This window comes from Eumetopias jubatus, unplaced genomic scaffold (genome assembly GCF_037043125.1).
Source record: "Eumetopias jubatus isolate StellerSeaLion01/CBP00866 unplaced genomic scaffold, mEumJub1_p1.0 scaffold_12, whole genome shotgun sequence".
Classification (NCBI taxonomy): domain Eukaryota; kingdom Metazoa; phylum Chordata; class Mammalia; order Carnivora; family Otariidae; genus Eumetopias; species Eumetopias jubatus.
In genome coordinates, this window is record NW_028274818.1 from 42,165,093 (window position 1) to 42,190,551 (window position 25,459).

The window sequence follows — 25,459 nt, forward strand, 5'->3', positions numbered from 1 at the left end:
TGTGATGTGAGTCTGCTCTGTAATTGATCAGGACCCACCCCCATTTTACATTTTTGAGGCCTTGCTTTCCAAATCATCAAGATCCTTTGGTGAATTGATTGTCGTGTTTAGGGTTTCTCCTTTTTCTTTCACATAAATCTGTTTCTCTATCTCTGTATACATTATGATGTGGCTAATTTTCAGCAATTCATTAATACCCCATTAGATTGATCAATATTCAGTGTATTTGATATATTTGTAAATATTTGCCTTTGCATTTACTCTTGTGGTTATATTACAATACAAATAGTAATCGTGTAATGGAGATTTCTAGTGCTTGTTATTATTGGTTTTCTCCTCATTTGGCACACAGATAGACTGTATTTTTGCTTTCCTTCAGTTAAACAGGGCCAGATCACAGAGTTCTGGCTAATGAAATATGGCATAAGTGGTACACAACACTTCTAGGTCTGGTCTCTAGACCTCTTGCAGGGTCCTCTGAGCTCTTTTTCTTTGTCTCCAGGCTGGAGACAAAAAGCCTAGTGGAGGACTCTGAGGCTCTGGGCTCAGGTGTTAGCTGCCTGTTTTTGTAAATAAAGTGTTATTGAAACACAGCCACACCCGTTTGTTTATGTATTATCTATGGCGCTTTTACACTACAAAGACAGGGTTGAATAGTTGCCACTGAAATCTCATAGGCTGCAAAGCCTAAAATATTTACTATCTGGTCTTTGAGGGGAGAAATTTGCCATCCTAAGGGGCTGACAGAGTCACTGAATGAGACAAACCTGGGTCCCTGAGTGACTGTGTGGAGCAGAGCCTATCTTTCCCATCTTCCAGGCCAGTTTGTGTTATTAAATGGTGACATGACAAAGAAATAAACCTTGACCATCTTAAGCCACAGGTATTTTGGGGTTGTTTACTAGCATTACTTAGTTAAAAAAATATAAGATATTTTACATAATAAAAATGACAGCTAACATTTATTGGGCATTTTTATCAGGTACTGTCTTATATGCTTCTGTATTCACTTCTCACAACAGCCTTATGAAGTATCTACTCTTAATGATCATTTTACAGATGAGGAGTGGAAGGCTATATAATTTGCCCATGGATTCAGTTGGTGAGAGGGAAGCTTGGATTCTTACCCAGGCAGCCTGGCTGTAGTGTGCAGGCTTTAATCTCTACTCTTTTTTTCCATATTTATATGACTTAACAGTCTCCAGGTTCTTTCCCAGATGCTATCTTATTTGATTCCCACCACAGATTTCTATAGGACAGGTTGTTGTATTATCCTCATTGTTCAGGTGAGGAAACTGACCTAGAGAAGAAAAGTGTATTGCCAAAAATTACTTGACTAGCAAGTGGAAGAACTGTACCCTGAACCCAGAGATTCTGACACCAGATCATGGGCTCTTTTGACTCCTCCTCAGGAACTCTGGCGGACTTAGTGATCACTCCATGTTTGAAGCAGAGTGTTTTCCTTGGGTCTTGGTTTACATTCAAAATGCAGCAGCCTGTCAAGTTGCAGTTGGACATTAGCCCATCCTTGAACAGTCACCATAACAACATAGACATATGGAGGAGAATGTGGGACGGGCAAAAACCGATGCCAGTCTAGGGGAGGATAGAGTTTTGCAAAGAGTGGGGGTGGGTCAAGGAACTCCTCTGGGTATATAGATACAGACTGAAAATGGGTGAGAGGGACACTGTCCTAGGGGCCTTTAGTATCCTAATTCACCCAGGGCAATACCTCTTACCAACTTAGCACAACCTCTCATAACTCTATGGTGCTTTTAGGACAGTGTTTCTTAAGACATGATTAGGGGAGGAGATGCCTATTAAAACTACAGATTCCTGAGTGCACTCAAGATCAATTGTATGAGAATCTCTGAAGGGAGGTCCCAGGAATCTGCATTTTAGAAAACCAGTGTAGATGATTCTGATGTACACTTGTAAAAGCTTTGAGAACCACAGCCTTTACAGGAAATGAAAACATTATCCAGCGTTTGTTCCTTCCTTGTGGTCGGGTAGCAAGCTGACTCAGAAAAGAAAGTCCTTGGATGAATATTTCTGCACCAGGAATGTCTCCTCTCTGAACAGGTGGGTGAAGACTTTGAGTAGGGTCATTCTCTGCCTTCCCTTTTGCTGGACAGAAAACCCATGAACTCTATGAGTTCTCTTCTCTAGGCTGTCATTTTTAGAGAGGAACTCAGTATGGCATCTCTGTTGTGTAGTATCATATTTTAAAAACTTTTTCCCTCTTATGATGTTTCATTTCCAACAGTTGGGGGATGGGGGCCCTTCTGCTCTCTTCTCGTGCAGGGCAGACAGAGGGAGCAGAGCCAGGAGAGTTTCAGGGCCACCACTAACATTTTGGTCCCATTTCTGCCCACCATCTCCCAGCCCATGCTACTTGGTGGTGTATGTAATGGAGACTCTCTCCTCCTTGCTGAACTCAGGACTTTCAGGGTATGAAGACAGTACACTCACAAGAGCATAAACTTTGTTGACTTCCTGGTATATCCATTGTTCAGAAGGTGACTGGAAGATGCACATAATCTGGAGGAATGCGAAAGTGAGCAGTGAAGGGGTGGGAGTGGGATGGGCATGAACCCAATGAGAGAAGAATACATGTCCTTGGCACAAGGGACTCCCCTGCTAAAGCCTGGGAGACACAGACAAGCCAATGGGATGCATGGGCCATTATTTCTGAAGCAATCAAAAATAGAAGAATAAAAGTTAAAACTCTTGATAGGATATAAAGGGAAGGATGGTGCAAATGACATAGTATTCCTCTGTGGAGGAAGATCTCAGCTCCAACTCTGGAAGGGTAAGAGGAGTGCAGATTTCCTTACCCTGCTACTCCATGTGGACTGGGAAGCAAGGGAAGAGTTCTTAATGGGGCTGCTGGGTTTCAAATAAGTCATTTTTCCTCCTCAGGACCCCTGTAATTAAAAAATCCTATCCTCTGCCCATGAGCCAAGCAGAGCAATAAAGAATAAGAAGAGATGTGGATGGAAAGCAAGGGTTAGATGAATAAGTCAGATGCCCTTGGAGATTTCACTAGCTTATTCTTGGGCCAGTATCTCAGAGCTGCAAGTCCTGTTTTCCTTCAATTAGGGACTAGGAGTGGGGGCCACAGAACAACAACTTTGCCCTCAGGAAGCTTCTTTTTAATTTTATTATTTATTATTTATTTTTATTTTTTTAAGGAAGCTTCTCATTTGGCATGTCCACCCTCAATTCTGTTTTATGGGTCTCCATCTCCTCTTTTTGCCTGCTGCTGTGAACCTGCCCCTATGGACATAGACTGAGTAACAATGATGGAGTCCAAGAGATGTATTTGAAAGAGCAAAGTTCACAAAAACAAAGTTTTATCAGAACACAGTCACACACATTTGTTTGCATATTGTCAGATTGTTTTCATGCTATAACAACAGAATTTGAGTACTTGCAACAAAAATTACATGGCTTACAACATCTGAAATATTGCTTATCTGGTCCTTTATAGAAGGATTTGCCAGCCCTTCTAGATCTAGAATTTTCACACTGCCTTTAAATGCTTAGCCTCGAAGGGACACACATCAGTCTACTCACAATTCATTGGCCAGAATGGTCACATGACCCCACTCAACCGCAGGAGGCCAGGAAGTGCATCCTACTATATGAATGCGGATAACCAGACTATTTGGCAAATAGTACTGATGACCACCACAACAACCTACTATGTGTTGACCTCAATACTGGGTGCTGGATATAGAAAGATAAGACAAAATTCCTGATCTCAAGGAACTCGAGGAATGCCAGAATTTGGGGGCTGGGCAGGAGGAAGGCTAACTATAGAGTAGATTCAAGTGTCCTTCCTTGGAACATGTAGACTCCATCTCGTCTAAATTGCTTGAGATAGAAGATGTCCTCTCAGTTTGATGATAGCCAGACCTGGGGACTGGCCGGTTTGGCAGGCAGTGGGGGCGACAGATTCCCCGATGAACATTTATATCAATAATAGAAGGGTTGTTTAACAGGAATTCTTAAAGGAAAGATGAGATAATTTCATGTTTTGATATTCGTAAAATTGATTCTGTTGAAGCAGAGCTCCGCAGTGCATATTATTGTGCTGTAATTTTGGCAAAGATGTGATTCAGATTGGCAAAGTGTCTGGGAAGGGGAAACCCAGTAAGGAGAGCGAGAGCAGGCTGGGCCAGGAAGCAGATGCCAGGAACCAGGTCCTGGTGGCCCGGTGAGAGCCGGGACGGTGGCCCAGGAGCCTTGGCCGTGGAGGAACATGAGGGAAAGGAGGCTGCGGGTGGCAGAACCTGAGAGTGCTTGAGTTTCTGGTAGTGCTGAAGCCTGTGGGGGGAGTGGGAGCACCCCGAGGACGGGTATGTGCATGTGTGTGGTGAGGGAGAGACATTTAAACGTTGTAGGAATGAAGGATAAATTTAAAATCCATCAAGCAGAGTTGAGACAGAATGACAATGTGAAGAGCATGAATCACTCTTTCTAGGGACCCACCCAACTGTTTGCAGATTTTGAAATGTATTTTTCCCTTCTTTTCTCCTCCCTACCAAGCTTATCCTGGACGCTTTACCTTCCTTCCCCTGCTCCTTGGACCCAAGCTTGGTGGCCAAGGTCCTAGACCAGGCTGGATGCTAGAAATAGGGGACAAATGAGGAGGATATTGAATAACCTACTCTCCAGGGAAGTCAGGCTCTCTTCATTGTTAACATCATCAGGCTTTATCACATATGCAGGAAGATCATCCTGGCCTTTTCTTGTCCACCTGTTATCTTAGTGTGATGCAGAGGGGGCTGGGAGGGGTGTCTATTTATTCTGCTTCATGTGGTAGAGACAGTGTGGTCAATATAGTGTGACAAACTGTGAGCTGGGATTTGAAACCCGAGCTGTGACTTTGAGTGGTAGTGTGACCCTGGGCAACTCTCTAGGTCTCTGCACCTCAGCTTCCTCACCTATAAAATGGTATGGCTATACCATGCAGATTCCTGCCCATTATAATATTCTTTGTTTTTGTGACTTTCAGTTCAGACCAGGGGAGGCTGCAGTGGGGTCTGGAGGGTAGCATTCTGGGAAGACGCCTCCTTGGGGGTCTAGCGCAGTCCCCCGTGCATAATGGGCACTCACTAAGCACTGGTTGAGTGATCTGGACACCAAGGCTTCTCTGAGCACGTAGAGCATGTGGCACTGCTTAGTGCCGAGAAGCCGTGTGTGTGTGTGTGTGTGTGTGTGTGTGTGCGCGCGCCACTTGTGGTTACTAGGGGTGTGGTTTGAAATGTGGGTGGGGAGGAGGCCAGGGATTCAGGGGTTGGGCTCTTGGCAGGAAGGGAGACAGTAAGCAGCTATCTCAAAAAAGGTGGTATCTCAGAAAGGTAAGTTTGGGACGCCTGGGTGGCTCAGTCAGTTAAGCGTCTGCCTTTGGCTCAGGTCATGATCCCAGGGTGCTGGGATCGAGTCCCACATTGGGCTTCTTGCTTGGCAGGGAGCCTGCTTCTCCCTCTGCCTGCCACTCCCCCTACTTGTGCTTGCTCGCTCTCTCTCTCTCTCTGACAAATAAATAAATAAAACCTTAAAAAAAAAAGTGGTAGGTTCAGGCCCTTTTGCGTCAGAAGGTCTGTCCCCCAAACCTCAGACTTGCCATGAGAACTCCCGGATCCTTCAGTTCCCTAAATCCTCTCTGCACATGCTCTTTCTTTTGTCCATAATCCTCTCCCATTCCTCACATGGAAAGCTCTGTTTAAACCCAGCATAATGGTCATATCTTCCACAAAGCCCTTCCAGCCACCCCCAGATGGGCTCTGGTGCCCCTAATGTGAGCTCATACAGCAACTGGGCCTGCCTCAATCATAGCACCTCATGTTGTGTGGTCAAAATGGATGTTTTTCCTGTTTCTCCCACGAGGAGGATGTGGACTAAATCCAGCTCATCTCAGTGTGCCCAGTGCCTGGCACAGTGCCTGGCACATGGTAAGCCCTCAGTCAGTGTTGACTGAATGAGTATGTCTTTCACATGCAAATCTGGACACATCCTCCTTGGCAGGGAAAGGGAAAGTGAGGCTCAAGGATGCTAGAGAGGCACCTGATTACACGCATGCTTCCCAGATCCTGGGCTGGATGCACGCATTAGCAAAGGAGGAAGGAACCTATATATGGGACCCAGTTCTCAAAGACAGGTCGCCTGTGGCTGGTCCTGGGGAGAGAGTGTGAGGATCAGGGCAGCAGGTGGTGGGTGGGATTTCCCCAGAGGAGTTGGGACACTGGGGAATGGATTAGAGAGATTCTTTCACCTTGAATGGGAGAGAACAGGCAGCGAGCTATCTGAGGCTTGGGCCCAAAAAGACAGTCTATGGAGTTCTTCTCTTGGTGTAGCAGTACCCTGAGACATTTATCACATTGCATATAATTATTTCTTTAACCTCTGTCTTCTGCACTAGACTGTGAAGTTCATGGGGCAGAAATCAAGTCTACTTTATTTAACTCTGGATACTCAGCACTTGGCACCCAGCCTGGTCCACAGTGGATGCTCCTGAGTTCAGTGATCATTTGCGGGGTCCCTAGTATGTGCCAGTTTTCTGGGCCAGGCCTGGGGCGTAGCACTGGGTCAGCCGGAAACTTTGATGTCATTAACCTCTTTCTTTTCTCTATTTCCTTCACGCCCACCCCTCCCCGCCTCCCGCCTCTCGCCTCTCCCCTCCTTAACCACGCTCCCCCCCCCCCCCCCCCCCCCCCGCAGAGCAATGTTCTGGGATGGTGCCCGAGATGCGTGGACCGAGCCCAGGCCGCAGGCTGCCCGAACCCGCCCCCTACCCTGCCGCGGATGGGAGCCCTGAGCCCTGGGCCGCAGGCCGCCGCCGCCACGTCCTGGCCCTGCCTGAGGAGGAGGCATGGCGGCCCCAGCAGTGCTCCCTGCTCGAGGCCGATGCCTCGGACGAAGTGGGCATGCTGCCGGCCTCCCCGCGCGCAGCCGCCACCGGCTTCGACAACTTCTTCCCGGTGCACGAGGGCGAGGGCCCAGGCTGGGAGGGCGGTGCGGCCCTGGAGGCTGGCTCCAGCCCCTTTCTCCCGGTGAGCCCCGAGGTGATGAAGCGGCGGCGCGGGGGCCTCATCGAGCAGCGCGACATCATCAAGGCCCACGAGGCGCACAAGATGCAGAGCACACCGCAGGCCCGGCGCAAGGAGTGGGAGTGAGTTTGGGGAGGTGGGAGTGAGGACACGCGGGGGTGGGGGGAAGCCCAGTGCAGCAGCGGGGAGGATGGGGTGGGTGTGGGAAAGGGTGGGCCCCGGGAGTCGGGTGCGTTTGTCACTGCTGTTGCTAAAGAGGGTTTTGACCCATCGAGTGAGGTCAGCCGGCTGCACGCAACCTCACTGAGGTCTACAACTGTCGGCTGGGGGCCGTCAGGCTTGCCCTCCAAAGCATGCCTCGTTTGCTAAGATCTGGAGAAAGAACTAGGGTCTGTTTCACACTCTGAGCTTCCCTGAAAAGAGGAGCTCTATAAAACGATGGAGAAGTCACCGAAACATGAATCATCAATCATCTTTTCTTCTGGAATTGTAGCTAAACTTACTCTTTCTAATGTCATCCTTGGGTGAATGATTACATTTTGAGGCAAGTGGTGGAAGAGATTGTGGCCCCCATGACTTTATCTCTGATCTTTTTGAGTAGAGCAAAAGGATTTATGTTCTGTCTTAGATTGCCTTGAACCCAATTCACGCCTCTTGAGAACTTGGGCTTTATTCTAAGGAGCCCTACGTTAAAGCAAGAGTGTTTCATTTGATTCTCATTTGACACTCCAGGCTTATACCCCACCTAGGGGCTTTGTTTTGTCTTTTGGATGCCAGTGTACATTCTGCAGGTTTACAGGTCTTGTGGTCTGTGTATCTTTAGCTCCTCTTCCTTAGATTGTTGAATTGTTAGATGTTACTAAGTGCAAAAAGACTAATAATAGATGTTTTTTGTTGGTGGTGGTTATGGTAGAATTTACTTATTTGGTTTCAGTGGACATTCTGGGTGGTACAAAGAGGGGTAGATTAGCTGATATCTGGAGGTTTTTCCCTATGGATGTCAGAATGTTTGCTGGTTCATCATTCATTCATTCAGTGGGCCCTGGGATTCAGAAAGGGGTCAGGCATCCAGCACTCAACCTCCTCCTATTGTTCACCTTCAAGTATTGTTAGTCTTTAAAACCCTACATAGCTCTAAGAGCCAGGCAATGTCCTAAGCACCCATGTTAACTTTTGTTAATCCTCACCATTACTGTACAGTAGGTACAGTATTTAACCACTGTTAAATATGGCACAGAGAAGTTAGGTGACTTTCCCAAAGTCGCTCCAATAATAACTACATTGTTACTGTGATTTGATGATTTGAACCCTGGCAATCTGGTTCTAGAATCCATGCTTTGAACCACAATGGCACAGTGACTTTCTTTCCAATTCCCACAGTACTTAACTTCTTCCTCAACCACAAGCTGAGATACCATGACAAGAACACTGGCTTGGAGGTTGAGAGATCTGGGTCTAATTCCCAGGGTGACTGACTAGTGGTATGATGTTGAGTAAGTCACCCCATGGCCTCAAAAAATGAAGAGGAGAAAGTGTGAATATCATGCAGCTCTGATAGTTGATATTTCTTTGTATTTAGAAGTACTATATTTCTCTGCACCTCTGTCTTGTTTTCCTGAGTGGATTCTGAACAACTTGAGGGCAGAGACTATCTTACACATTTTTCATGTCACTCAGTGCCTGTCCTTTGACCTAACTCAAGAATTACTATAATACTCATTGAAAAACTAGCTTCACCATGGCTAGCAATGCATGGTAACTCTTATACCTTTCTCTAAGTTAAACTTTTACTAGTTGGGGGATATAAAGGTCTAGTAGCAGCCACCTATTTCGAGTCATGGTGGGGATGGTTGGGAGACTGTGCTTTCACTAGGAAGGGCCATGAGGAGGTGAAATAGGGCAGACACTTCAGTGGCTTGGGGGTGTGTCAACCTTCCTGAGTAGAGGAATTGAGAAGGAGGGGCCAGAGAAGTAGGAGGAAAGCCAGAGAGTGGGGTGTCTGGGTGGCTCAGTTGGTTAAGTGTCTGCCTTCAGCTCAGGTCATGATCCCAGAGTTCTGGGATCGAGTCCTGTGCGGGGAGTCTGCTTCTCCATCTGTCCCTGCCCCCACTCATGCTCTTTCTATCTCAAATAAATAAATAAATAAATAAAATCTTAAAAAAAAAAAAAAAAGGAAAGCCGGAGAGTAAAGGGACAAAGAAGTGAAGAGAGGTGTCTGTTCAGAAGGCAGGAGTCATCTGTGTAGGAGGTTGCTGAGAGGTAAGTTAGGGCTGGAGACAGAATCACTGGTTTCAGCAATATGGAGGTGACCTTAATGGGAGCAGTTTCAGTAGGGTGATGGGGTCAGGGCCCAATTGAAATGGGTTGAAAAGAAAATGAGAGATGATAGAGACAGGGATGTTGCCCCACTCTCAACCCTGGACACCTTTATACAGGTTGCAGTGATGAGGCTGTGAGTGTTAAGAGGCAAATACCATCATGCCCTTTTTCTTTACCATCCAAAATCCATCCTCATATAGCTCTACATGCCTTAATCTGACCTACTTCCTGCTCTTCGCCAGCTCCCCAAACCCTAATATTGTACTGTCTGGAGCTCATGTTCCATCATGTGAAAAATTCTCTGCATTCTCACACCTTCTCTGGACATTCTCATCACCTCCTTGTTCTAACTGGTACCTGCCTCTCCCCCAAGAACATGGCTTGATTGGCAGCTGCCTCATGTGGTGGCAGCCTTCCCTCCCACACGTCCTCACAATCTTGAGCCTGGAGCCGGGGTAGCTGTCTACTTGCCCCTCATTATTGCTTCCAGACCATGATTCCTCATGCCTGTCCTAAAAGGCCAGCTTTGGAGCTCATGTCATCATGCAGTAGCACCTGCTACTCCTTCCTGTAGCCATCTACAGACTCCCAGGCCACTCACCTTCATTCCAGAAAGATTTTAGCTCTTGGTTTATTGCCTGTCTCCCATGTCTCCTCTTGCCATCAGTCTTGGTGATTTCCATATCCACTTAAATGACCTTTCCTGGACCCTGGCCTCTTGGATCCTTAACCTCTTCTCCCTGATGATTTTACCTCCGTGTTTGCTGCCGAGACCTCACTTCTATGGCCTCCCCACACCTTGTAACTGCACTGCTCCATAATCTCAGTTCCAAGCATCCTACTCTCTGACCACCAGCTCTTCTCTGCCCAGTTCACTCCCTCTAGTGCTCAACTCCCAAGATTCTTTAACCTCACTGAGATCCACAAGACATATTACTTTTTTGTGGCTCCCCTCTTCAGTCATCTCCTCACTTCTCATCTTATCAAATTAAATTCCCTTGTGAGCACCAAAAATACTTTCCAGAGCAAAATGGTGATGTCACTCTTGAGGTCTCCTCCTGCTCTCTCAACCCTTTCTCCTGCCAGCTTCTCAGATAGAGCCAGTCATCAGCCAGGGGCAAGAATGCTGGATGCCTCCCAAGCTGGCTCTAGTCTACTTCATGCTCTATCATCCTTGTTTTCACCCTCACCTTTCTTGCCCCTCTGTTGCTCCATCATACTGGTCTAGCAGGACTCCAGCCCTGCTTAAATCCCACTTGCCACCTATTTGTCCCTTGCACTTGCGCAGCAGAACATTGCTGTGGAAAATCTCACAGCTATGCTTACTGGTTTCACTGTAAATTCGTGATCCCCTCCCTCAAGTTGGTCCTCAGTCTTGCCCAGAAATCCTATGACTTTTCACCTTTCTATTCACCCTCACATTCTTTTAGAGGTTATTTCACATACTTTACCCTTAATTCTCAAACCCCAGCGTCTCCTGCCAGCCTATTCCTAGCTTATCACCGCAATTGCCTTCTTGCTTCACTGGGAAAAGAGCAGAAGTCAAAGAGGCTTGCAGGAGTTCCAACCACTGCATTAACCACCCACTGCACCTGGACCCCTGTTCTAGGCTGTTCTTCCTGTTTCTGTGGACCGATTACTCATCATGCTCCATGTGGAGGTCTAGATGTAGAGCATGATGAGCCCTTTTGTCTACATTCTCTGTCTCCCGTTCCCTCTGGAACCCATTGAAATCAGGCCTTTATGCCAGTCAAGCAGATGGCTCTGGCATGCTCACACCTGCCTCCATGCTGCTGTGTCCAGTGGGTGGTTCTCTGTGTCCATCTTCCCTGACCTGCTGGCAGCAGCCATACCATTTGTCCACTATCACTCTGTCTTTCTTGGAACTCTTTTCTCACATGGCCTTTATGACTCTAGGTTTTCTTCCTACCTTGCCAGTCTTTCCTCCACCTCTTTTGCTTGTTTCCTCTTCCTTTTTCTAATCCCCAAATACTGGGGGGCCCAGGGATCCATCCTCCACTCTCTCGCCAACACTTACTTGCTGGTGACCTCACCCAGTCCCGGACCTTTAGTGACAGTCACAGACTAGCAACTCTCAAATTTGTATCTCTGGCTAAGATCTCTTCCCTGGTTTTTAGATGTCATCCACTTAATCAGCACCTTTACTTGTATATCCATAGGTATCTCAAGCAAGATCTGTCCAACAGAAAAATACCAATTTTCCTCCAGATCTGCTTTTCCTGCGGTCTTCTCTTTCTCACTAAATGGAACCTATATTCATTCTTTCTTTTGCTGGGGCCAGAAGCATTGGAGTCCTCCTGATTTCTCTCACACTGACACTCAATTCTTGCCAATCCCCATCAGTTTTCCCTTTGAAATGTGTCAGATCATATTTGATCACTTCTGCCACTATCTCCCTAGTCTGAGTCACCTGTGATTTTTATTTTTAATAGAGACTTAAGTGGTAGACACTTATATGGTACTTATTAGATACCCAGAACTCTTCTTTTTTTCCCTAAAGATTTATTTATTTATTTATTTATTTGAGAATGAGTGACAGAGAGAGAGTGCAGGTGGGTGGGTGGGTTGGGACAGAGGGAGAAGGAGAGAGAATTTTAAGCTGACTCTGCACGGAGCGTGGAGCCTGACATGGGGCTCCACCTCATGACCCTCAAATCACGACCTGAGACAAAACCAAGAGTCAGATGCTCAACCAACTGTGCCATCTAGGCACCCCTACCCAGCACTCTTCTTAATACTTTAATTCATTTAATCCTTATAACAACTGAATAAGACCAGTACTATTATTATCCCCATATTTGCAGTTGAGGCACAGAGAATTTGAGTAACTCATCCAAGGGGATTACTGCAGCCACTCTTAACTAACTAACCTCCCCGCTAGGGTCTTTTTCGGTCTTTTTCCCCCACCAAAGCTGATTCTTCCTTGCCTTTTTTTTTTTTTTCCCCTTAAGATCTACAAAGGCATTGGAGGGATACTACATGGAGTTTCCATTAGAGAGTCTTCAGACATTTATCACATCAGTCCTCTGCTCAAGCCCTCTAGTGGCTCATGTCCCACAGAACAAAGTCCTTCACATGGTCTTTAAGGCCGTACATGATCTCCTTCCTCCACCCCTTGGACCTCTCCCCCGGCCCCCCAGACATGCACAGGCATTTTTGGCTACATCTCTTAATCTCTTCCCCACTCATCTGCTCGGTCCACGCTGGTCCCACGCTATTCCTTGACTATGCTCAGATCATTGCCACCTCAGGGAACTTTGCTTTTGCTCTTCCCTCTACCTGGAATGCTCTTTCCCCACAGACTTGCATGACTCCCACTCACTTCATTTAGGTCTCTGCTCAGAGAGACCTTTCTTATCACCCCCTGTAGTATAGCATTCCCCCGTTGTCACTCTCTTTCTCTCTTTATTTTGCCTTTTTTTTAATCACAGCCCTTCCTGTTATTATACATGCACTCAGGCACATAAAGACACACACACACATACACACACTATATATAGATGTAGGTAGATATCTACATAGACATATAGATATCTGTCTCCCTCCACTGAAGTGTCAACTTCTTGAATGGAGGGACTTTGTCTTATCTTGAGAGTATAGGACAATGCCCTGTGTGTAGTTGGCTCACAATAAGTCTTAGTTGAATGAATGATGAAGTAAATGCACTGAGGGGAATTGGTACCCATTCTAGTCTGCTAGCTTCCGGGGAAAGAGGTAGCTCCGTTCCCTGGGTTAGCCGTGTGGTTCTGCAGGTTGCTGACTGCTCAAGACCCTCCAGTTGAACAATCAGCAGAGGAATTGGGGAGTCTGTCCTCTGCCCTCCTTCTGCTTAGGATCCTGTGTCTACTTAGTGCACCTTGGAGAGATGGAGCCTTCTCCTCTCTATCTCCAGCCTTCTGGCTTCTCCTGACTGACATTCTAGAGACAGGATCCTCCTGACACTAAGACAGGGGCAGCCTGGTCCTTTCTCAAGAATGAATTTGCTACAGTAGGAAGTCAGGTAGGGTTCTCTGCCTGGCAGCCCTGCCAGCTTCTTGCTCCTCCCTCAGCTGCAGCCCCTCCCAAGGCCCTGTCCACCACCCACACAGCTGACAACCTATGGCACACATACCAAATTTACAAATCCTGCCTTCTTGGCACTGACTCAGGATTCTAGTGATGCACGAAGCCGGCTGGAAGCCAGCCTGGGAGGTTTCCAGAATTTTTTGCCTTTGGCTGTGTGAGCCAAATGTGGTAGGGGAAGGAGTTGAGAGGATAGGAGGAGGCCTCAAGTAAAGGGTCTTTGTTTTCCGGTGGACAGAGTATAGGGATTTGGATGAAACAGAATTTCTTGTGCAGAATTCCATTTTCCAAAGAACCTACTAAAAAAGGTTTCCACAGGCCATTGTGTAAGGGCTATGAGGACCTTTTGGGTAATACAAACTATTCCTCATGGACTGAGTTTTGTAGCTCTACAAAGGCATGAAACCATGTTTTACTCATATTTTAATAGAATTCCCTCCAGCTTACCAAATGTTTTCATGTATACTGTCTCATCTGACCCTCACAAGGACCCCGTGGACTAGCTATTATTATTATTTTTTCTTAAGAGAGAGAATGAGAGAGAGAGTTGGGGGGTGGGGCAGAGGGAGAAGGAGAGAGAGAATCTTAAGCAGGCTTCACACTCACTGTGGAGTCTGATAAGGAGCTTGATCTTGCAACCCTGAGATCATGACCTGAGCCAAAATCAAGAGTCAGACACTTTACTGACTGAGCCACCCAGATGCTCCTGGACTAGCTGTTATTATTCCTAATTTACAGAGGAGAAAAATGAGCCCAAAAGTCAGAGGTGGTGCTAGGTCAAAAAACCCATGTTTTAATAATGACCGTTACCATTTATTGACACTGGCTATGTGCTAGGTGCTTTGCATGTATTATTTATTCTAATGAAAATCATAGGTACTATTATAAAGAGTAGAAACATTTCATATGGGACTATTATTGCATATGGATTTGGAAGAAAGGAAATTATGTATAACTTTAAAGTCTGCGTAGGTTGGTACAACATACTCTAAAAAGAGGGAAGCAGTATTTCCATAATCATAGTACTTATCACACTATATTCTAATTGCCTGTTTACATGTCCATATCCCCCACTAGACTGTATACCACAGAAGTCTTATCTGTTCCCCATGGGTCCCCATTACTTGGTGCAGTGTCCGGCACACAAGAGACACTTAATAGATATTTGCAAAATAAAAAAAAATTCATAATTTTATACCCCAGAAAGCTCAGGCTTGCCCAGTATCACATAGCTAGTGAGGATTCAACCCAGGCCCTCTGACTTCAATGCCTAGCTTGTTCCACCGAGGCCTTCTGCCCATATGAGCATCCACCTGCATTCATTACACAGTGGTAGACAAGTGACAGGAACCCAGTCATAATATTTAGGGTTGATTCTTGCCATGCTACTTATAAACTGTGGGACCTGGGGCAGGCTGTAACTTCTCTGCATTTTTAGAGTGAAGATGAGCCTAATACCTTGCACGTCTGTTGTGAATTTGGACCATGTTTACTAGATCACGTATGCTCATGTGGGTCCTCAAAATGTTGGTGAGCCTTGGGTTACTCCTGGACTCTACTCTGCCTACACAATCTCCCTGGGTAACCTCAGCCAGGCCCACAGATCAGCAGATGATTCCCAAATTTGGTTCCTAAGAACCTTTGACTCTTGTAGCCAAATGGGAAGCTGGCATCTCCACATTGTGGTCTAACCAGCATCTAAAACTTAACATGGCTAAAGCAAAACTCTTGATCCTCTCCTGACCCAACGCAGCCCCGCATCTCAGTAGGCAGCACCACATCAACCCTGTTGCTCAAGCCAAAGACTTCTATTGTCCTTTATTACTCCCTTTCCCATTTCTTCTGCTTCCAGTCAGTTGGCAAGCCCTGTCAACACATCTCCCAAACACGTTCCAAGTCTGAACACTTCTGCGTCCCTGGTGCTAACAATCTTCCAAGCCGTTGTCACTTGGCCTCCTAATTTCCATGGCCTCCTAATTGGCCTCTCTCCTTATGTCTTTGTTTTTCTGTATTCAGGAGTGTGGCTGTTCATATGAGAGACAGCAGTGTTTAAAAAGATATAAACCAAATCATGCTTCTGTGATGTAACTTCCCTTTGCACTCAGAGTAAAATCTGAGCCCCTATCCCTGGTTTGTAAAGCCTTGAAGCACCTGGTCGTGGGTAGCTCATGACCTCATCTGTACAACTGCTCCCTTGCTCCCTGCAGTCCTGCCCACTTTCAGGCCAGGCCGACGCCTGCTATGTTTCTGCCTGTCCCTCTGCCTAGAACGTTCTTTCTCCAGATTTTTGAAAGGTTGGTCCATTCTTGTCATTTAGACCTCAGCTTAAGTGATGCCTTCTCAGAGAGGTTAGTCGTCACCATATAGTCTAAAATAGACATCTGGTAAATCTGGCTCCCATCACCCTGGGCTGCTGACTGCCCCCACTCCCGCCCCCAACAAGAGAAAAAGTAACACACTGCATGGTTCACTTCATAGACTCAGTGCTGGGAGCAATGCCTGACATCTAGTCTCTCAGTGACTGGTTGTCAGTGAATGAATGAGTGAATGAATGCCCAAGGGATAGTTGGCGTGGCAATGATTCTGATCTGGATGGTTACTTAGCCTCTGACAACACCGGACATATTGTCGGGTCTAGTTGAGGGAGCTGGGGACACCAGGGGCTCTGGATCTAGGCCAGGTCAGCCCCTGCGGTGGGGAGCCTCATGGGCTGAGAAAACCCAGGTTGGTTAGGTTGCAGGTTGTTCGGTCCTGTCTTCCCTCACACCTCTGATCACCCCCGAACCGTGTGTTATTTACCTCCGTATTTGACCTTGTTTTCCTCCCTTGCTAGATTGTGGATGAGGACGGTCACCTTTCTGACATGTGATGAACACCTAGAATACTTAGCCCAGGGTTTGGTTGTTTTGCCCCCTCGTGTCTGATTCCTCACCTTCAGGAGCCCCCCACTCGCTATCTACAGCAGGGCGTGCAAGGCTCGCTAATGCCTGTTGGTGCAGAGGCTACAGCCAGGGCTGAGGTCAGCTGTGTACATCAGCGGACCCCCTGGGCGATGAAATGAGGACCTGCACGGCGCCTGACACGGGGCCCAGAGTCAGGGCACAGCAGCCGCTCTTGCTATGATTGGCATTATTACTATTATGCCCACCACCATCACCGTTGTCTAGCCCAGGTGCCTCATTTACAGCTGAGGGGGCGAGGGCCCTCAGGGCCGAGTGACTGCTGGTGCTGGCAACGAGCCATTCTGATGGCGGGGTCAGCAGGCCGCTGTGAGGGACTGGCTCCGGGGAGCCGGCCCTGCGAGCCCCACCCGCTTCTCGCCTGTGTCCCAACCGCCCTGCTGACCAGGAGGGCTGGTACCACCACAGTCTCGGGTGTCCTACCACAGTCTCACCAGCTTCCATGCCACGCCCAAGGTCACACACCAGTTCCCCCAGGAAACAAATGTCCCAACCTTGAAACTTTCCCCTTGGATTTTAAAAGCCGGTGGGCCAGTTTTTCTCTGAGCCTCCTGAAAGGCAGCTAACCCCAGGCAGATCTAGTCGCAGTGACTGGGGACATCATTCCACATGCTGCCACTTGCTGGTAAAAGCAGGCAGCGCTTGGTTTACTGGGGTGCTAGTGTCTATAGCAATGTCATTGCCAGAAAGGCACATGGGCAGAGTTTGTTCAGTTAAATAGAAAGGTACTGCTGACTGATCTGGTGTTTTAATACAATTTAAATTTGTATGCTCTTAGGAGGCACAGGGGTTCTTGAGGTCTCCGCAGTCCCCTCCACCCCCCACTGCCTTAGACGGGGCTAATTCACCTATCAGCTGTGCTCATCCTGGCCCTGAGGGTGCCTGAGTTTGTAGCCCGGCTGAATCTCACCCCTGCGCTCAGAGATGAGGCATTTCAGGCTGGTCGGGTTGTAGTATAACAGACTTGCTGAACCAGAACATATGCCAATGGAATACAGAAATCACGCGATTTCAACACACTGTGCTTTCACTAGCCAACAACACGTATGAACACCACAAGCCAAGTAGGGACCTGTAGCATATGCCCTGCCTGTCTGGAATTCTGAGCAGAACAAGAAGCCACCGAGAAGCCAGAGAGCTGGGCTCCTCCTGGGAATTGACACAATTTGGGTGACTCCGTAGAGATTTAAGATGGGCCCTTTGGGGAAACGTCAACACATATCCTTGAAAAAAAATTTTTTTTTCGGTCTGTCCTCCAGAGATTTGAAAACGAGTGTCTCTTTCTAGGTCCGGTCTCTAGTGACTTCTTTTTCCTACATTTTCCTCCTGCAGTTCTCTCAACACTTCCTTTAGAGAACAGGCTATGGAGATATGCAGGGTGGTGAGCCGGAGCAGTGGGGTTCCTTTGAGGGTGCCCAGCCCCTCACTCAGTGCCTGGTGATGCCCACGTCTCAAAGGGAACGAAGACAGCTTCTCTGCTCCTTCACCGAAGCCACTGGACGCCCTTTCACCTTCTCCAGAGTGTGGGGCCAGGAGCTCGGGCTTAGTGGGGGCAAATGTTCCTCTGCTGTTCTGGCTCTTCCCTTCCAGGCCAAGCCAGGAAGGAGGCGCCAAGGGAGAAGGGTTGTGACTCTGTAGCTCTCAGTCCCGATGGGCCCCAGGGGTCCATTTGATGCCTGTGTTTCTCTGTCCAGCCCCATCAGAGTCTTGTTCCTGTTTTTTGGGGGGGTGCAGGTGAGCCAGTCTCCCCTACGCTACCCCAAACTCGGCCATCTCCACTGTGTTGGCATGGGCCGTGCCTGAATATCTTCAAAAGGAGACTCTTCAACCTCCTGCACTATCCACATCTGAACACCTGAGTCACCCTTTGGAAGAAAATGGGAAAAACAATGCCCTCTAGTGCCAGCGGCACAATTTGTCACACTTCCTCATTCTTGAGATACTTTTCCCTGTTTTATGATGCCCCCGAGTGGTCACTCCTGTGTACTGCAGCCACCGTCTCTTAATTGGAAGAGTCCTGGAATGCTGGGCCTGGCAGGGGCTGGAGCAGCCTGGGGGGTCACCCGTCACGTCGGAGGGAAGGACAAGGAAGCCTGAAGGCAGAAGGGCCTTGCAGAGCAGGGTGAGAGCCCCAAGGACTCGGGTTTCAGTCCAAAGCTACCATCTCCCTTACCTTCCTGCACGGCCTTTCCTTTCAAGCAGAGCTCACCTGGATGCATAGCCGCAGATGAGTCAAGGGTGTTTTTCTCTTGGATGTGATGGGATGGATGAAGACACTTGTAGAAAAGGAAATACTGAGGGCTGAAGAGTTGAAGTGTGATCATGCTCACATGCACGCGTGCATGCGTGCACACACACCCACACCCACACAATACTACAGTATTCCAGGCACTGCGATAAACAAGACGTTTAGAAACGTCGTGTCACCTAATTTCACATTTATTTAACGTTCAGGTGAGAAAGCAGAGGCCCACAGAACGAAGTGCATTGCCCTGGGCCAAGTGCGGGTCTGTCTGACCTTTAGACACTGCTGTTTCCAGTGGCCACACCTGCTCTCCGTCCAAGGACTGCTGCATAGCGTGCTTCTACCCCACAGCCCCCTCTTCCTCCTCCGCTCTGCTCTTGGCCCCTCTCACCACCTCTCTCTTCCTCTTTTGCTCTCCAAAACCCAGAGTGAAGGAGGAATGGTAAACGCAGAGTTGGAGCCCTCTTCTGCGTCTCTTCCTTCCCTCCGCCTCTCACCTGGGAACCTCTGTGCAGACTCGCTCAGTGCTTGCATCCCACCACCTCACCGCACTGCTCCTGTCAGAATGTAGCCCCGTTACCTCCTGATCTCAGGGATGGGACATTCACATCCCTTCTGAAATCTGTGAAGAAAACAGGGAGGAGTCAGGTAAATTCCCTCACTGTTCTTGGAGTGGAGAAATAATACACAGAAAGGCTTCCTCAGGGACCATGCTCTTCAGGGCAGGGCAGTGCTGGCCTGACATCCCTGGTTTGGGGACACCAGTTTCTAGTCCATCTTCATCCCCCTCCCCCGGCATCTTAAACTGTCCCCAGCTGTCATCCTCTCTCCTCATTCCTGTGCTTCAGCTGGGTAAATTTTGTCCCTCTCTTTCTGGCAAGAAAACGGAGTCAGAGTACACACGTAGGTCTGCATGTTGCATTTGTTATTTTGCTTTTTAAAAATTAACACTATATCATGGGCATCTTCCTTGGCAGTTTCTAGGAAGATGTCCATAAAGTCTCTGTAATGCTGCATAGTATTCCCTAGCATGGGAGTCTCTGGTCGCTTGGCCATTAGGAGCAGCGCTGCAGTTACCCTCTCTGTTGGTGCCTTTAGGATGTGCATTTTCCTTTCTGCAGCAGAGAGGGCCAGAAGCCAGTCTGTGGAGGAGGTTTCTCACACTGCCGCCCGTGCCCCTTGAGGACTGATGCTTCTCCCCAACAGCCCTCCGCCCGTCTCAGCTTCAAATTGAAATGTGAACTTTTGCAGTCTGTGTTATCTCTCTGGCCCCACTGGAGAGGCCCCATGAATTAATAATAGGCCAGCAGGAAACAGAGAGATGGAGTCATTAATAGTCTGTGTGCCCAACCTCTCGTTGTTGCTAATTAGCACGCCTACAGCTTTGGTTTTATCCAGAGCCAGAGCAATACTTTGGGGAGGCTTGTGGCTCAGCTTGTGGCATCCGGCGCAGAGGGGGGACCCTGGAACCTTCTTGGGTGGGGTGGGGGTGACCTTGCAAGAGGCTTGCTGAATTCAGAAGTTCCTTCAGGGAACCCTGTGTGCCTCCTGGTGGTGGGAGGAGACAGGCATGGGGGGGGGGTTAGTGTCCAGGTGGTGCTGGCTGGTGGGTGCTGTTCTCAGGGCCCCTGTGGCAGGTTTGTGACTCTGGTTCTGCTAATGGCGAGTGACAATTGCTGAGCTCTGTTGGGTTTAGTTGTCTTACGGCGGAGCCCTGCCTCCAAACCATAGGCTCCCTCGAGGGAGAGGAGGCCCAGAAATATGCTTCGGCATAAATACCATTCTAAGCCTCCAGCCCTGTCCTCTTTCACAACACGTATACCCCCAGTGGTCTAACCTTAAATCCGGCCCTGGCACAGTGCCAGGCTCTTACAGGGTTGCTTAGAGAATGTTTCTGTGAATGAAACTGCCACCAAGGAGCTATGTGACCCGGGCCAAGGCCGTTCACCTCTCTGGCTGTTTGTAATATGGCTTATGGGTAGCCCCCATTTGCTGTCTGAGGCAGTGTGGCCCCATGGTTCAGAGCACAAATTTTAGGGCAGACTGCCTGTTTTTAATCCTGGCTCTAGCACCTAGAAGCCGGGTGGCCTTGGGTAGGTCACTTCACCTCTCTGGGCTTCTGTTCCTTCATCCCTTTAATGTAGAGCTAATTTCAGTTTGATACTAAGGTGAACTCCAATCTGATGAAAATAAGATTTGTTTGACAGATGGACTCCAGATGAAATGTTTTAGGCCACGTGGCCAGGACTTAGCCCTCTTCTTTCCCAATGCCCCCCACTCCCCATCTTCCCCAGCAGACCTCTGGCTGGGATGCAGGCCTGGTCTCTTCCTCCGCTTGGCACTGCTTGCTGAGCGTCAGGCTCAGTCAGGCCCATCCTCTAGTTTTCCACTCCAGGACCCTGCCCTCCCACTTTACTCTAGGGCCTCTGCTTCCATGCTGCTGCAGGGAGGCTGACCCTGCTTGTTGTGGACGGGGTTCCAGGAGGCAGGCTCCGAGATGTGGATTAATGTGCAGGGGCTTATGGGGGCAACGTCTTGGGATCCACACCTGGGAAAGGAAGGGAAGGATGCAGGACTAGGTGGAAAGAGAAGTCAGGCTGTGATGTGTCTCAACAAAGGCCTCAGGTGGCCTCATGGGGTGGGTGGGGGCTCTTACAGAGTTTCCCTGAGTTGGGGCAGAGAGGCCAGGCTTTTCTGTTCCCCCACTGAGCAGTTATTGGACGAAGACTGCCTCAGGAAGTTGCCATGACCTTGGTCCAGGTAGCCAGCTTTAGCTAAGGCAGTTCCTGAGGTGGGCCGACAGCCCCGGGGGGTCGGACCGGCAGTCCTCCAGGGAGGCGGGGGCACATCACAGCATCCACTGAGGTGCTTTAAGGGCTGCTGGCCTGGAAGCTTCTGCACCACATAGAGGGATGGCTTTGTGGCCTACCATGAGCAGAGGCACAGGGGCTGGCCAGAACCTTCTGGAACACCAGCCAGGCCCTGCTGTCCCGACGGCGCGCTTCTGTTGTGAGCACATGCCTCTTTGCTCTGACCTCTCTGCACACGTGGGGATGGTTGGACTCTCTCAATGGACTGTCCCAGGCTTTTCTCGCTTTGCCGCCGACACTCATCTGCCCCAGCATCCATGCTTGGCTGTGTGTCTCAGGCTCCTCTCAGATGTTTCTGGCAGCAGAGCTTTGTAGAAGCTGAAAGTCTCTGGAATTAGGTAGACCTGATCTGTTGCTCAATAGCCTCACGTGTCTCTTAATCTTTACGGGATTGAGGACAACAACATCTCAGGGTTGTTTTTGTCTGTGTATTTACTTTTACTGATGAGTCTCATATGTTCTTAGGCTCTTGTGATGTGTTTAATATCATTTTCACTAGTGTTTATTAGGAGTCTTGGTCTTCGTTCATTTGGGCTGCTATAACAAAGTACCGCAAACTGGGTGGCTTACAAACAACAGAAATTTATTCCTCACAGTTCTGGAGGCTGGAAGTCTGAGATCAGGGTGCCGGCTTGGCTCTTCTGTTGCAGACGGCTGACTTCTTGCTGTGTCCTCCCTCAGAGGGCAGATAGAGAGTGAGCTCTCTGGCCTCTCCTTATAAGGGCACCAGAACCATTCATGGAGGCTCCACCCTCAAGACCTAATTATCTCCCAAACTCTTCACCAAATACCGTCCTGTTAGGATTAGGATTTCAACCTGGGAATTTCGGGGAGACACAAGATATTTAGTCTACTGCATTCTCTTTGTCCTGCTTTCTCCCCTCGCTGTGGCTGGGAAGCAGAACAGCTGTTGACGCAGTTAGCCACCAGTGACCCCAGCTCCCTCCCTTCCCACTTGGCTTTAAAAAATATGGGGCTCTAGATTCCAACTCTGAGAGATTCACATCAGGTTCTCCTGGTTGGAGTCTCGGTATTGATAGTTACATGTACGTATGTATAAGTTCTGATAAATAGACCTCTGTAGTTCCTCACGTGATTCTAAGGTGCAGTCAGGGTTGAGAATTATTGCTTGTTATCTGTGGCTACAGGGTGGGCAGGCATCTTTGCCCAGCCTTTGTCAGGAGTGAGTGCCACTGTTGTCTTTCCTGGGATACAGTAGATTGTCCGAGACTTATCTCCTGGTGACTTCCACAAATTCTTTCCTCGGACCAGGCTGTTTGTCTGGGTCTTCTAGAAGGTAATTAGGACTTCTCTGAGAGGTTCTGGATTCTGTACCTATAAACTAAGGGGGCGGAGCTCACTAGATGATGACTTACATCCCTTAGACTGAGTCTTGGGCTTAATGGGGGTGCAGGGGTCTTACTGGATTTGAGTCCTGTTTGGATCCAGCAATTCTGAGTTAGTTGTCTGATCTTGGGTAAACTACTGAGCCTTCTTGAACTTCATTTTCCTCATCTGTAGGAAAATATGTGCCTAAGAGTAATAACATTACATTTCTAGAACACTGTGTAGTTGACAAAGCACGTTCACTACCTCATGTAATTTGAGCGCCTAATGACCTGGTGAGTTGTTACGGATGAAAGAAAAGGCTCAGGGAGATTAAATATCTTAGCCAAGATCACACAGCTAGAGGTAGGATTGAACCCACATTTTCATTTCCCTTACAACTATGCTGAGGATGGACCTTGCAATTCCATATGACTATAAATAAGTAAAATCCAGATAGTTCAGGGACTAAGAGACTGTTACAAAGTCTACTTAACACTCTTCTTTCTGTAGGTTCGACAATTATTAGTTATCCCTGGAACTGTTGTGACCTCGTCAGGGTTATGGGCTCCTCCAGGTTCCCAGGAGATCTGTGGAACTCTCCTCACCCCGGAAACACACACTCATACATATACAACCATCATGAGCAATTTTGCCCTTAATTCATTTTATTAATATATTTTACATACATGAAATAGAAAAATGATACACTAAAGAATGATGCTTCTCACTCAATTTTTTTTATGTAGAAATACATGCCCACTTGTTAAAAAAAATTAAATCATGTAAGTAAAACAAAAGATATATTTAAGCTTTCAACAGAAGATTGTTTACATTTGCTTTGAATAAGGAGCAGAAATTGTGGAGTGATTTTGGATGTGACAGGGTATATATCATTTTTGCTCTCTAGCTGCTTTTGACTTGGTTTTGATGGCGAGCAGATATTGACCCTGATGCTCAGAGGTACGTAATCACATCATTTTGAAGACATCCTGACTCTTAAAGTTTCCAAAAGGGGCTCCCCAAATAGGAATTCTTTTGAGAGGGCATTGACATGTTCCAAACCAGTGGAATCCCCCCACAGGGATTGACTGAGTGGCTAGAACTGGGAGTTTCAGATAGCTGTAAGTTGAAGAAAACTGGCAGAGGTAATCCCTTTGTGACTTTCTTCCAGAATCTGACAGAAATACCCATGACCCTAGGTGCTTGATGTTACTTGACAGAAGCATAGCTTCCATCCCCGCCCCCCCGCCCCGCCCCTGCACCCAGCCACAAAGCAGCTCATTCGTTTCCAGGGCACGAGTCTTCAGGGGGGTCTCTGTGGCTGCATTTGTCCTCTCTTGTTTGGCAGTCTGTAGGATTTGTCAGGATGAGGTTTTTGCCTAGGGCACCTGAGATTTGGCAATGTTCTGCTTTTTAAAATAGAGTGTTCTCATAAAATCATTTCATAACTGTGACAGACTTGTGTAAGATATATTTGTGGCCTGCTGTTTTAGAAATTGAGTTTGACTTTTGAGTACAGTGACCTGAAGAACAAACTGGGGTCCTATTTTTCTCATTCCAGTACGTCTGCGGGAGGCAGGCTGGGGCTGGTGAGGCAGTTCTGTGATGTCATCAGGGTCTTTCCACCCAGCTGTCTTTAGTGTGGGCTTGTTGCCTCAGGGTCCCAAGCAGGAGATTTGTGTCCAGTGCTGTGGGAAATATGAGAAGAAAGAAAAGGAAGGGCAAAAGGAAACATGATATTGGAGTCAGCCCCTTCCTGAAGAACTTTCCTTGCAGCCTCTACCTAGTAACTTCTGATTATATCTCCTTAGTCTGATCTGTATCACATGACTTCCTTTAGGTGAAAAGGGGGATGGGAAGTGTAGTTTCATTAGTGGAGGACCTAGCTGTTCCTTATAGAATCAGGTTTCTTTTGGGAAGAAAGGAGTAAAAGGCTATTGGGTAGGCAATTCTCAGCTATAAGAACCTTGCAAAGCAAGAAACAGTGCAGCATTGCCTCTTTATGTTTGGCAATAAAAGTAAAATCAAAACATATGTAAGCCTTGCCTTATTGTGATTTTCTAACTTAAGCTAGATCTGGTGTATACAAAGATTATGTCCCCACACAAAATGGCAGGATCTAGTTTAATTTTTATCAGTGGAAAACTCTTCCAGACCTCATTCCATGGTGATGGGTTGGACTGGACTCTACATGATGGTCTATAGAACGTCCCACACCACACTATATTTGCTTGGGTTGAAGCAATACATGAATGAAAGCATTTTGAGAATGTTTTCACAAAGACAGTTTTCTAAGTAACAGGAAGAACATTGGGGAAAAAAAAATCCTTAGTTGTTGCAAGTTTCCCAAACATCAGATGACAATAACCTCAATTGTCTATAGAAATGAAGTACACTGTTTCTATGTCCCTGGAATCAAACATGTGATATGTAGATTGGGTCAAGAGGCAAGAGGATTGGATTGGGTGGTAAGAACTGTGAGAATTGGTCTCATCTCTTTCACTAACTAGCTGTGTGGAGTTCATTAAATAGCTCTAGCCACTCACTCACTGTAGCTTCAAGTTGGTCATCTTTATTTATTTTTTACATTTTTTT

General features: G+C 47.6%; 1 protein-coding gene across 3 annotated transcripts in view; it reads left to right on the top strand.

Moving 5' to 3' along the window:
• The first annotated feature begins 6,743 nt into the window (after positions 1-6,743).
• CACNA1E (calcium voltage-gated channel subunit alpha1 E) overlaps positions 6,744-25,459 on the top strand; it is a 384,845-nt gene continuing 366,129 nt past the window's right edge. Inside the window, exon 1 of one of the 3 annotated variants that reach the window (XM_088016637.1) lies at positions 6,744-7,180. In XM_088016637.1, coding sequence (XP_087872763.1) covers positions 6,744-7,180 — 437 coding nt within the window. The remainder of the gene's footprint in view (positions 7,181-25,459) is intronic. The other 2 variants (XM_088016633.1, XM_088016634.1) reach the window with 2 other exon arrangements.